At 35.4% G+C, this 13,662-nt stretch overlaps 1 protein-coding gene across 1 annotated transcript in view; it reads right to left on the reverse strand.

Annotated features, from left to right (window-relative positions):
• Positions 1 to 6,705, reverse strand: part of LOC101893057 (uncharacterized protein DDB_G0271670) — a 38,204-nt gene extending 31,499 nt beyond the window's left edge. Inside the window, exon 1 of the mRNA XM_059126558.1 lies at positions 4,430 to 6,705. Within this exon, the coding sequence (XP_058982541.1) occupies positions 4,430 to 4,735 (306 nt within the window). The 5' untranslated portion in view covers positions 4,736 to 6,705. The remainder of the gene's footprint in view (positions 1 to 4,429) is intronic.
• Positions 6,706 to 13,662: the final 6,957 nt, after the last annotated feature.

Below are 13,662 nucleotides of genomic sequence, written 5' to 3' on the forward strand. Positions count from 1 at the left end.
AAAGGAAGCTAAAATTTGTACAGATTTCTCTTTTGTCTGCAGGCAGGCCAAGTTCGAAGATGGGCTATACCGGTCCACGATATCGTATAGCCCCCATATAACGGTACCTCCGATATTCGGTATTTTGATGATTTTAGCCACATTTTTCAACGGAATTGTCTGAAAATCCACACAAGGAGTTCTTGTGACTACTTTAACCCCAGACATACATTTGTCTATATAGGTCCACAATATCGTATATCCCCCCATATATCGGCGCCTTCCGATTTTAGGTATTTAAAAGATTGTAACAGAATTTTCAATGGATTTTATTTATTTTAAATTTTCAAATTCGTTCCAAATGGTGGAGGGTATTCAACGTTCGGCCCGGCCGAACTTACTGCTTTTTTACTTGTTTGTGTTTAAGTGGAGATACTCTAATAAAAAAAGGTAAAAAACTAATATCAATTAATCAATATTATGACAATTTTCAGGTAAAAACAGATATTTGCTTTTTCCACCTGAAACTTACTTAAAAATTTGCAAATATACGTCACTAATACGTCAGGGAAAATCAATCGAATGGTTAATCTAAAATTACTATCAGTCGATATGCTTTTACATATATGTTGTCACTCTTATTATCCTTGTGCATTCTCGTGTGTGCATATCAGAATTGTTATAATTCTTGATGTCACACACTTACATACAGGGTGAGATTACAAAACTGCAACAAAGTCAAATGCAAAAAAAAATGTCGGAAATAGCATCAAATTTTAGAATAAGTTTAGATTAGTTCAAATTGGTCACATTTGGCACGAATTATGGCCTTCAAATGGCCAATGAAACCACAAGAAGTCCACTGTCCGAATGTTGCTCGTGAGCTGAACATATCGCAATATTCCATTCGGCAAATATTGAAAAATGAGCTCGGGGTAAAGCCATTAAAATTCCAAAAATGCAAGAACTTACACCGCAACAGAAAGAAAATAGACTAAAAAGAGCTAAAGAGTTGCTTCGCTTGGCCGAAAGGGGTGAACTGCCGAATTTGGTTTTCTCCAATGAAAAAACATTCGTTGTTCAGCAGTTTGTAAACAAACAAAATGATCGTGTTTACTTGCCAAAGAGGTCAGCTGAAAATGTGCACCTTCGGTTGGCCACCAGAACTCACGCGCCGGTCATGGTGATAGTGTAGGCCGCCATAACAACCGACAGTCGCTCTCCGCTCGTATTAATCGACCGTGGCAACAGAATAAATGCCGAATATTATCGCAAAAATATTCTGGAGGGTGTATTAAAGCCTTGGGCACGCAAACATTTTGGCCGCAGACCTTGGATATTCCAACATGACTCAGCACAATCGCACTCAGCACGCGCCACCCAAAAATGGTTACAAAATGAGGTTCTCCGCTTCATTTCCAGCGCACAATGGCCACCAAAATCTCCGGAAACCAATCCGTTTGGCCTATTGTGTCTGGAGTATTTTGGAAAGCAAGGTTGGTACTAAAAAATACCAAAGTGTCCATCACCTCAAGCAAGCGCTTCGCCGGGAATGGGCCAAAATACCGCAGAACAACATTCGGGCAACGTGTGACGGTTTCATTGGCAGTTTGAAAGCCATAATTCGTGCCAAATGTGACCAATTCGAACAAATCTAAACTTATTCTCAAATTTGATGCTATTTCCGACATTTTTTGTTTTCATTCAATAAAATTAAAAAAAAATAAAAAAATTATGGCGTTTGACTTTGTTGCAGTTTTTTTATCTCACCCTGTAGATTCCTAAGTCTTATTGAACTAACTTCGAATGCCTATTCGCGTTACACCGAAGTCAAACGCTCTTTCTTCGCTCCAGTTATCTCTGCTTCTACATCGCTCACCACTGTATTTATGCAAATATGTGTGTATGAATATACTCTCATAAAAACGCACACATTTTCTCATGTGAATTAATACACACATAAGTTTGAATATATGCTAAATATAACCAAAAACTGAGAGTTGGAATCAAAAAACAAAAAAACTTGATCAAACAAGACATCAAAAATTGATTTGTCTCGTATAATTGCTATTTTAGATAATTTGAATTTAGATCAAATAAATAAATTCAAAAATTGGTAATTTCATAATGATCTATCTCGCTAATGATTGTGGCTCTTAGAGTTGCCAACTCACACTGTCTTTGCTAACTAAAACCAAATCAAAATGGAAAAATGATTCTAGGTACCGCCGGGGAACTTTTATTATGAATTCAATTTTACTGTTTTTTTATGAAAGATTCCAGAGCCAAGACATCAAAAAAATGAGTTGCCACTATACAATGGAGGGTATATTAAATTTGTCATTCCTGTAAGTCGATTTAGTAAGGTTCGCTGATTGTGAGTGATTATTATTGATAACGTAACGTTGCCTCAGATTTTCGGTATTTTGAAGGCTTCTGCCACAATTTCAAACCAAATTAGCTGAAACTTGGCCATTGAGCTTCTCGGTATGTCAATTCTCTATTTGGAAAAAAATCTGCGATTCCGGTCCACTAATAGGTACAGTCCCCATATAGCGATACCTCAAGACTTTCGATATTTTGAAGGTTTCTCCCACAATTATTTAATAACAAAATTCGGCAGTTTTTATATTCTGCACCACATAGCGGTACAAGGTATTATGTCTTTGTACATTTTTTTGTAATATGTTGAAGGAAGCGAGATAGACTCATAGTTACTAGAATCACTTTCTGAGTCGATTTATGGCCAAAATCAGTCCAAATGACCTGAGTTTTGACACATCCGACCGAATACATTCTAGAAGCAAGTACAGGGTGAGATGAAAAAACTGCAATCAACTTCAGGCTGTTGTCATTTCTAAGCCACTCGTCCGACCGCTGTTAAAATTATTCCGGAGACAGGTCATTATATTTTTTACAAGCGTACAACAGCATTTTGGTGAGAATTTTTTTTTATTTCGTGATGGAAGTCATATAGTGTAATTTCTTTATATTTGGCTGGAAAACCTCAAGTGCACTCCACCGTTTGAGCACTCCAGCATTTAAATGTGAATACATCATTTGTGTCTCATACCATCGCTCGTTACCGTGATACTGGTAGCGTAGCCCGTTGTCAAGGAAGTGGACGGAAGAAAACAGCAACATCAGCAGAAATTGTTCGAAAAGTAAAGAAGCGATTTAATGGAAATCCGCGTCGCAGTGGCCGAAAAATGGCTTGTGAAGTGTTCAGCATATCGCAATATTCCATTCGGCAAATATTGAAAAATGAGCTCGGGGTAAAGCCATTGAAATTCCAAAAAGTGCAAGAACTTACACCGCAACAGATAGAAAATAGACTCAAAAGAGCTAAAGAGTTACTTCGCTTGGCGAAAGTGGTGAACTGCAGAATTTGGTTTTCTCCGATGAGAAAACATTCGTTGTCCAGCAGTTTGTAAACAAACAAAATGATCGCGTTTATATGCCAAAGAGGTCAGCTAAAACTGTGCACCTTCGGTTGGCCACCAGAACTCAAGCGCCGGCCATGGTGATAGTGTGGGACGCCATAACAGCCAATGGTCTCTCTCCGCACTATCGCAGTCAGCACGCGCCACCCAAGAATATTTACAAAATGAGGTTCCTCGCTTCATTTCCAGCGCACAATGGCCACCAAAATCTCCGGATACCAATCCGTTAGACTATTGTGTATTTTGGACAGCAAGGTTGGCACTAAAAAATTCCAAAAGTGTCGATCACCTCAGGCAAGCGTTTCGCCGGTAATGGGCCAAAATACCGCAGAGCAACATTCGGGCATTGTGTGACGGTTTCATTGGCCGTTTGAAGGCCTTAATTCGTGCCAAAGGTGACCAATTCGAACAAATCTAAACTTATTCTAAAATTTAATGCTATTTCCGATATGGTTTGCTTTCATACAATAAAATTGAAAAAAAAAGTAAAAATTAGGGCGTTTGACTTAGTTGCAGTTTTTTTATCTCACCCTGTACATCAAATTTGGAGAAAATCGGTTCAGAAATAGTAATAGCTCCCATAAATATGGTTTAGTTCATTTATTTCATAGTTTGTATGATCTACTTCACATAATATCCTAATATATTTTTTTTGCTACGGAAGCTCTAATAAATACGCATAGTGGTGTAGGGTATGTTATAGTCGGCCCTGCCCGACTTTTCACCTTTCCTTACTGGTTACTTTGCACAACGTCCTTTATTTTTGCACAACGTCCTTTACTTTTGTCCAGAGTATCTGAAGAATTTAAACTACCCCATGGTATCTTGTTTAACCCTGTTCTAAATGTGTGTATTTCTAAGTGAACAATTTTTAACATTTTTGTATATTTTAAAATTAAAAACTACAGCTGGCAATTCTGGAGTTTTTATTATTACCTTCATTTTTGCATTTATCTTCCTAAATTTTGAAACAACACATCAAACGTTTCCTTTCAAACTTAACTTACCTTTTTATCCTTATCAAATGAGGATGTCATTGAAGCACCGGCTGATGCTGATGATTGCTGTGAGCTGTTGTTAATGGATGGCGATGACGACGACGACGACGACGATGTGGATGATGATGAGCCAGTGCTGCGATCAAACATTTTGCCATCGACAACATTGCGATGTTTGTTTTTCGATTTGAAACGACCTGAACGTGATATGGTGAAATTCCGCCATTGATGACTGTACTCGCAACGTTTCTCCTCTTCGTTAAGGATGCTGTCCAGATAGTTTATGGGTTCATGAGCGGTCATTGTGTTGCTCATAATAATCTCAGGCTGGCAGACAGTTATAATAAACGGTAGCAGTCAAACGTTACAAAAATATTGAAAGTTTCAAGTAACCGCCGCGACAACGAGTCAAAGAGAGAGAGAGAGAGAGAGAGAGAGAGAGTGAGACACACTAAGAGAGAGGTTAGTTTGGCAGTTTGTTTGTTTGTTTGTTTTGTATTTAACGGCGCTTAGATGGATGCACCACCAGACCACCTTTCGTTTTTGTTTCTTATGATTATTATTATAATAACACTAATAATAATGTTTGGACTTTCCTTTAGCACGAACTCCAATTGCCGGACATTGACTACAAACTTGTCCAGAAATAATCAGGAAAAAGTAAAAGCCTTATTTTTTATCGCTAATTTATCACTTTTCACACTTCACTTCGCCTAACTTGAGACTTGTGTCACTTTTTTGTGTTTGGCGATAATTGATTGATTGTTGTTGTGGTTGTTGGTGGTGGAGTTGTTTGTTACACTAATTAAATTTAGAATGTTAACATTTGATTTAAACTTCACAACAGTAGGTAGGATTTCAAAACTTTTTGAAATCACTTTTTTTCAATACTTGTCTGTTTGTTTTGTTCGGTTATGAAGAATATCGTTTTTTTTCGGTCAGTCGATACGATCCATTCAGTTCCGCTCCGTTTATTTTCTTTTATTGCTGGTGTAATTGTTAATGTTATTGTTATTTTTGTAGTATTCTTTCAACCGATCAAGTGATCGATCATAACAAATGCTCCGGTTATGATGGTTGGTCTCGTGGATCTCGGGGCAGTTTCTTTTCAAATCGTTTCATTTGTTGCTTACCATTCTGATGGCTGGCTAAGAGTCTGTCAGTCTATCTTTCGGTTCGGTTCGGTTTTCCCAACCATTGGTTAGCAATTGCCATTAAACACTAATGTTTTCGTTTCCGAAATTGTAATAAAGAACTTGGTTTTGGTCTCTCGGTCGATCGTGTTCAGACAGACATTGGAGGAGTCTAAAGTTCATTTCATGCAATTTCGTAGCTTTTGCTGGTGTTGTTGTTGTTGTTATTATTGTCTTTTTTATGTTTTATTGTTTGTTTTGTTTGTCGTAGCTTGGAGGTCTCTCCTCGAGACAACAACTACAACACAAACTTCGGCAAGCAACATCAACAGCCGTGGTGGCAGAGGCCGCAACAAAATCTCACTCAAATCCTCCTCACACTTTATGTTGTTGTTGTTATTGTTATTATTGTTGGATGTGTGTTGCCTTAGATTTGTTGCTGTTGGTTTTGTTTTTGTTTAGCTTTTTGTGATTTGAAAGAAACTTTTTTGTACCACTTTGGTTTTGTTGTCAAACAATACAACTTCCAGGCAGGCAGGCAGGCAGGCAGGCAACCAGTCAAACAAACAGCCAGCCAAGCAGCCAGCTAACTAACTAACTATTCCGACAAACAGCATGCGAGAAGAACACGGTAACAAAATAACAACAATAAACTCTTTATAAAGTAGTGTAGACTATATGTCAGTCAGTCCGTTTAAGCCATCCAGCCACCAACAAAAAGTTTGGTTCAGCGCCACAGCAGTTTGAACATTTGGTTTCGGTTATCTTCTTAGGTAGGCTTTTGTGTGTGTTTGTTGTTGTTGCTGTTGTTTTAGTTGCTGCTTGTCTGTTTGTTTCAGCTCCGGCAATAGCAAGCTACACTATGTTGTAGGTACCTCTCTATGTATTTTGTCGGTATTATTGTTGTTTGAGGGGGAGGTGGTAAAGGGCTTTTTTTGTGTTTTTTTTTTGGTGGTAGTAAACACGAAAAAATAAAAACAATGAGATAAAAAAATATAATAACAACGAAGACGACAAACGACGGTCGCAGCGAAAATGATAACTTTGGTTAGCTTGCTTGTAAGTAACCGTATCCGTTCGAACCAAAAGCACTTTTATGAATGACACCGAACAACGACGAATACCACAATAACTGATTTCTGTTGAGTGCACTCTAAATGCGAACGTTTTGATTGTATGTATTGTTATTGTTGTTTGCTCTTGCTGTTACCTTGTTTTTGTTTTTAGTCTGATTGTATGATGAGCTATAACTTTTTAGGGAATATATCTGGTTACTCATGTTGTTTGGTTGTCTTTACTCAAAAGGAGTTATAAATGGTTTTATAGAAAATTGCATTTTGACAAAAAAAGCTGCCAAACAAACTCCTTATCTTATCATCGACATTTGGCAGGAAGTATTTACCCCCACTGTCCCCAAGAGCAAATAAATAAGTTTAAATTATCCACACTTGAATTTTTGGAGTGGTTAAACATGAGATCATCTGATTGACACCGAAGGGCTAAACATGTGATCTTCTGATTGGCACTCAGCCACTGTACCGAACGTGAATTGTTATTTAACTTCTCTTCGTGTTTTCTTGTTTTTTGTTTGTTTACTGACGCGGGGATTTCAGCCAATGACCTTATGCATTCGGAGGTGTGACCCCTGCGGCGTTGTTACTCATTACTTGGTAAAGTAAAAGTAATTTTTTTTTTTGTACAGGGTGAAATAAAAAAAAATCTGCAACAACGTCAAACGACATAAGTTTTACATTTTTTTATTTTATTGAATGAAAGAAAAAAATGTCGGAAGTAGCATCAAATTTTAGAATAAGTTTAAATTTGTTCGAACTGGTCACCTTTGGCACGATCTATGGTCTTCAAACGGCCAATGAAATCGTCACACGCTGCCTGAATGTTGCTCTGCGCTATTTTGGCCCATTCCCGGCGAAGCGCTTGTTGGAGGTGATCGACACTTTGGTATTTTTTAGTGCCAACCTTGCTCTCCAGAATACTACAGACACAATAGTCCAACGGATTGGTATTGGAGGAACCTCTTTTTGTAAGCATTCTTGGGTGGCGCGTGCTGTGTGCGATGGTGCTGAGTCCTGTTGGAATGTTCAAGGTCTGCGGACAAAATGTTTGCGTGCCCAAGGCTTTAATACACACACCGTCCAGAATATTTTTGCGATAATATTCGGCCTTTATTCTGATGCCACGGTCGATTAATACGAGCGGAGAGCGACCATCGACTGTTATGGCGACCCGCACCATCACCATGGCCGGCGCTTGAGTTCTGGTGGCCAACCGAAGGTGCGCATTTTCAGCTGACCTCTTTGGCAAGTAAATACGATCATTTTGTTTGTTTACAAACTGCTGGACAACGATTGTTTTCTCACCGGAGAAAACCAAATTCGGCAGTTCACCACTTTTGGGCCAAGCGAAGCAACTCTTTAGCTCTTTTGAGTCTATTTTCTTTCTGATCTTGCACCCCCGAGCTCATTTTTATACCCCACACCACAAGGTGGTCAGGGTATTATGTCTTTGTACATTTGTTTGTAACAGGCAAAAGGAAACAAGATAGACCCATAGTTCCTTTTGATGATCTGCATAGAATCACATTCTGAGTCGATTTATGCATGTCCGTCCGTCCGTCCATGTATTTTTGTAAACAAAGTACAGTTCGCATTTATTGTCCCATCCAGATGAAATTTTGCAAAAATCATTTGTTTGGCCCAAGGATAAACCCTATTGAAATTGGAGATAATCGGTCAAAATTCAGATATAGCTCCTATATATATCTTCGTCCGATTTGGCTTTTATTGTGCACCAAACGTGTAATATCAGTCCGAATAGTATTGGATTTTGCACGTACGATCAGATTGGACCTGAAAATAAGTATGCCAAATTTGATCAAAATCGGTTCAGATATAACTCCCGTATATATTGTTCACCCGATTTGTTATTTTTGTCCTCCGCAGCCATAATATGCACTCTGCAAAAGCAATATTTGGGGAAATATATCAAATACAGCTCAGAAATACATTTGCTAAATTTTATCGAGATTGGTTCAGATTTGGATATAGCTCCCATATATAACTTCATCCGATTTACTTTTGATTGTGCACCAAACGTCTAATATTTGCCCAAATTTGGCACTTACGACCGAATTGAGTCTAGAAGCTAGTATGTCAAATTTGGTGAAGATCGGTTCAGATATAGCTATAGCTCCCATATATACTGTTCATCCGATTTGTCATATTTGTTACCCACAGCCGTAATATGCTCTCCGTAACAACGATATTCAGGGAAATATATCACATACAGCTCAGAAATATCTTTGCCAAATTTTATATACATTTTCATCAGATTTTAAATTAATTGTGCACCAAATGGCAATACAAGTCCGAATTTAAAAGATACAAATGCTTCGGCATTATTATTATTATTATTATTATTATTATTATTATTATTATTATTATTATTATTATTATTATTATTATTATTATTATTATTATTATTATTATTATTATTATTATTATTATTATTATTATTATTATTATTATTATTATTATCATTATTATTATTATTATTATTATTATTATTATTATTATTATTATTATTATTATTATTATTATTATTATTATTATTATTATTCTTATTAGTATTATTATTATTATATTATTATTATTATTATTATTATTATTATTATTATTATTATTATTATTATTATTATTATTATTATTATTATTATTATTATTATATTATTATTATTATTATTATTATTATTATTATTATTATTATTATTATTATTATTATTATTATTATTATTATTATTATTATTATTATTATTATTATTATTATTATTATTATTATTATTATATTATTATTATTATTATTATATTATTATTATTATTATTATTATTATTATTATATTATTATTATTATTATTATTATTATTATTATTATTATTATTATTATATTATTATATTATTATTATTATTATTATTATTATTATTATTATTATTATTATTATTATTATTATTAGTATATTATTATTATTATTATATATTATTATTATTATTATTATATTATTATTATTATTATTATTATTATTATATTATTATTATTATTATTATTATTATTATTATTATTATTATTATTATTATTATTATTATTATTATTATTATTATTATTATTATTATTATTATTATTATTATTATTATTATTATTATTATTATTATTATTATTATTATTATTATTATTATTATTATTATTATTATTATTATTATTATTATTATTATTATTATTATTATTATTATTATCATTATTATTATTATTATAATTATAATCATAGCGTGTATGATTGAATTCTCCCATAAAAACTTTTAATTGTTATGCGCAGCAAAGTGGTGTAGGGTATCATAAAGTCGGCCACGCCCGACTTTAAAACTTTCTTTTCTGGTTAATATTTGCCTAATGGAATATTGCGATATATTCAGCTCATGAGACATTTTTGGCCACTACGACGCGGGTTTGATTAAACCTCTTTTTTACTTTTCGAACCATTTCTGCTGTTTTCTTTCGTCCATTTCCTTGACGTCGGGCTACGCTACCAGTATCACGGTAACGAGCGATTTCTGGGGACTATGACCGATTTTTTTTTTTTTTTTTTTTTTTTTTTTTTTTGACATAATCATAACATAATTGTAGTGGGTATATGACACGGTACCGAATAGTTAATGAATTGATCTACATACATGTAAATTCTAAATGATAGCTCTCAAAAGACAGAAGTTTAGTTCCGATAACACTGTGTTTTGTCCTATTAGGTGATATTCATAAGAAATTTCAAGTTCTTCTTTCCCTCATCGACAATCAATTACTTCATTTGGTGTAATTTAATTATACAGAGGTATAAACGGCGTTTTCTAATTGTCTCCGAAAATTAACGTTCGCCCAGATAAAACGTAAATCTCCCCGAACTTCTTTAAAGTAAAATTTAACAAATATCTAGCCCTCCCTCTTTTCTGTTCCCTGTTGCGTATGCATAATATTATATTGAGACGATAATATTAACCATACGACAAAAGCAAATTAATTTGGAAATCAATGTTGCCATTAATTTCCAATAGTGAAGCGTACCTAAAGTTCGACTCACTCCAAACTTAATGTCGTCTTTTACTTACTTTTCATTTAGTTTTATTTCATTTACGAACTCTCATGAATGACTGGCTAGCTGTTTGTATGGGGGGTTCGTGTGTTTGTGTACGTTTGTCTGTTCCGACTGACTCTCTTCTGTATGTTGTTTCTTTTTCTCTGTTTGTTGTTTGTTTTTATTATAGCTGCTAGCTGTTGACGGTTTTTCTGACTGTGTGTGTCATACGGCACACAGAAGACTACGACGACGACGACATCGACGGCGATGATGATTTTATTTTATATTTTATTATTTCGATGAGATTTCCTTTTTTTATTTCACCCAACCAAGGTGGCGGCTGCAAACAGATCTATCTACCTAACTGACTGACAGACTGACTAACAGTAACAACAGCCACAGCAGCAGCGGCGGCGAACCGAACCAAATGAAGATCGCACAGCAAGCACTACATAAATAAATGTTGATGTGTTTTTGTGTCTTACCATGGGCATGAGAGTTCTTCGCCGTCTTAGTTGTCTTCTTCTTCTTGATCATCTTAACTTGGCCGTTGGCTGTTAAAATGTTCTTCGTCGTTTTACGATTTTCTTATTGTTTTCATAATTATCATCATCTGTAGCGAAACACCGCCGCTTCGTTGTTTTTGTTTTTTTTTTTCAGGCAAGTCATATGAACAAAACAAAACCAGCAACAACAACAACAACAACAGCTGCGCAAAAGAACAAATATAAGGTACTTATGACCGAAATAACGTTAATATCTGTGATATATAAGGTGACCAGATGTGTATGTTTTTTGGAATTGGATTGTAAAACACCACATTTTGTTTGTATCGATTCTCACAAATGGTAAAAGTTAAAAAAAAGGTGAAGCCATTTCAAATAGGTAAATCAATCTCTGCAGTTTTTACAATTTATCTTGTTAAATTTCACTAAATAAAAATTAGGTTCCAATCTAAAAATTAGGTGTATACAACGGATTTATTTGACAATTAGATGTTGTCAAATAAATATTTTTACCTTCTTAATTCTACCATGAGCTGTACATTTAGATTTTAATTTAAAAGAAAAAAATTCGAAATTATTTTGAATATTATAAAAAGTACGAAATCACAAAGACGTGGTCCCGCATTGGCAATTTTTGTCATAGGCCATTACTACATTCAAATACGAAACTTGAAAGAATTCCGGTGAATAATGTCGTACAAATATCAACATATCGAATATAGGGAGGTACCATTGTATGAGGGCTATATGAAGACCTGGACCTAGATATGCAATTTTCTGGCATGGGCTGTATCTGGAAGTACAGTTATATGGGGTCTATACCAAAACTAAGACCTATATTGACCGTTCTATGTTTCTTACATAATGGGAAAATATACTGCCAAGTTGCTGCAAATTCGGTTTAAAATTGTGACAAAAACACCCATAAACCAAAAAAACAGTGGTACCGTTGTATGGGTCTATACCAAAACGTGGACCTATATAGCCCATTTTTAATACGAAACGTCCTGCAGACCTAACACACATCGTTAAATCGACATAGAATTTTTTGCCGATCAAGGGTGAGATGAAAAATTGCAGCCAATTTCAGACTGCTGTCATTTCCAAAACCACTCCGACAGCTGTTAAAATTATTCCAGAGATATCTCATTATTTTTGATTTACAAGCGTACAAAAGCATTTTGATGAGAATTTTCCAGAAAAAAGTTATTCGTGATGAAATTTAAGCGTGATAGTTTGATTTCTTTATATTTGGCTGGAAAACCACTAGTGACTATCGTTAGAACACTCCAGCATTTAAATGTGAATAAATCTTTTGTGTCTCGTACCATCGCTCGTTACCGTGATACTGGTAGCGTAGCCCGATGTCAAGGAAGTGGACGGAGGAAAACAGCAACATCAGCAGAAATGGTTCGAAAAGTAAAGAAGCGACTTGATCGGAACCCGCATCGCAGTGGCCCTAAAGAGTCTCGTGAGCTGAACATATCGCAATATTCCATTGGGCAATTATTGAAAAATGAGCTCGGTGTAAAGCCATTGACATTCTAAAAAGTGCAAGAGCTTCCACCGCAACTGAAAGAAAATAGACTCAAACGAGCTAAGGAATTGCTGCGCTTGGCCGAAAGTGGTGAACTGCCGAATTTGGTTTTCTCCGATGGGAAAACATTCGTTGTGCAGCAGTTTGTAAACAAACGAAATGATCGGTTTCGCCACCAGAACTCAAGCGCCGGCCATGTTGATGGTGTGGGCCGCCGATGGTCGCTCTCCGCTCGTATTAATCGACCTTGGCATCAGAATAAATGCCGAATATTATCGCGAAAATATTCTGGAGGGTGTATCAAAGCCTTGGGCACGCTAACATTTTGGCCGCAGACCTTGGACATTCCAACAGGACTCAGCACTATCGCACACAGTACGCGCCACCCAAAAATGGTTACAAAATGAGGTTCCTCACTTCATTTCCAGCGCACAAAGGCCCCCAAAATCTCCGGATACCAATCCGTTGGACTATTGTGTCTGGAGTATTCTGGAAAGCAAGGTTGGCACTAAAAATACCATTCGAGTCGATCATCTCAAGCAAGCGCTTCGCCGGGAATACACCAAAATACCGCAGAGCTACATTCGGGCAGCGTGTGACGGTTTCATTGACCGTTTGATGGCCATAATTCGTGCCAAAGGTGACCAATTCGAACAAATCTAAACTTATTCTAAAATTTGATGTTATTTAAAAAAAAAAGTCCTCACTTTTAGAAACTGGTGGACAATCTTTAGAACCTAAGCTTACGGAGTTAAACTTTATTAGTTTTGAAGAAATTTTTTTACAAAAAAAATTTAAAAGTTAAAAAAGTTAAATTGGTTATAAAACGTGGTGATTCCACTTTCGCTTTTCTAGTTTGTCTAAATTGGTACAAAGAATCATGGCAAATGGGGAACGAATTTTTAGTTAGGTAAACCCAAGCAAAAGTA

This window comes from Musca domestica, unplaced genomic scaffold (genome assembly GCF_030504385.1).
Source record: "Musca domestica strain aabys unplaced genomic scaffold, Musca_domestica.polishedcontigs.V.1.1 4, whole genome shotgun sequence".
NCBI classification, from domain to species: Eukaryota; Metazoa; Arthropoda; class Insecta; order Diptera; family Muscidae; genus Musca; species Musca domestica.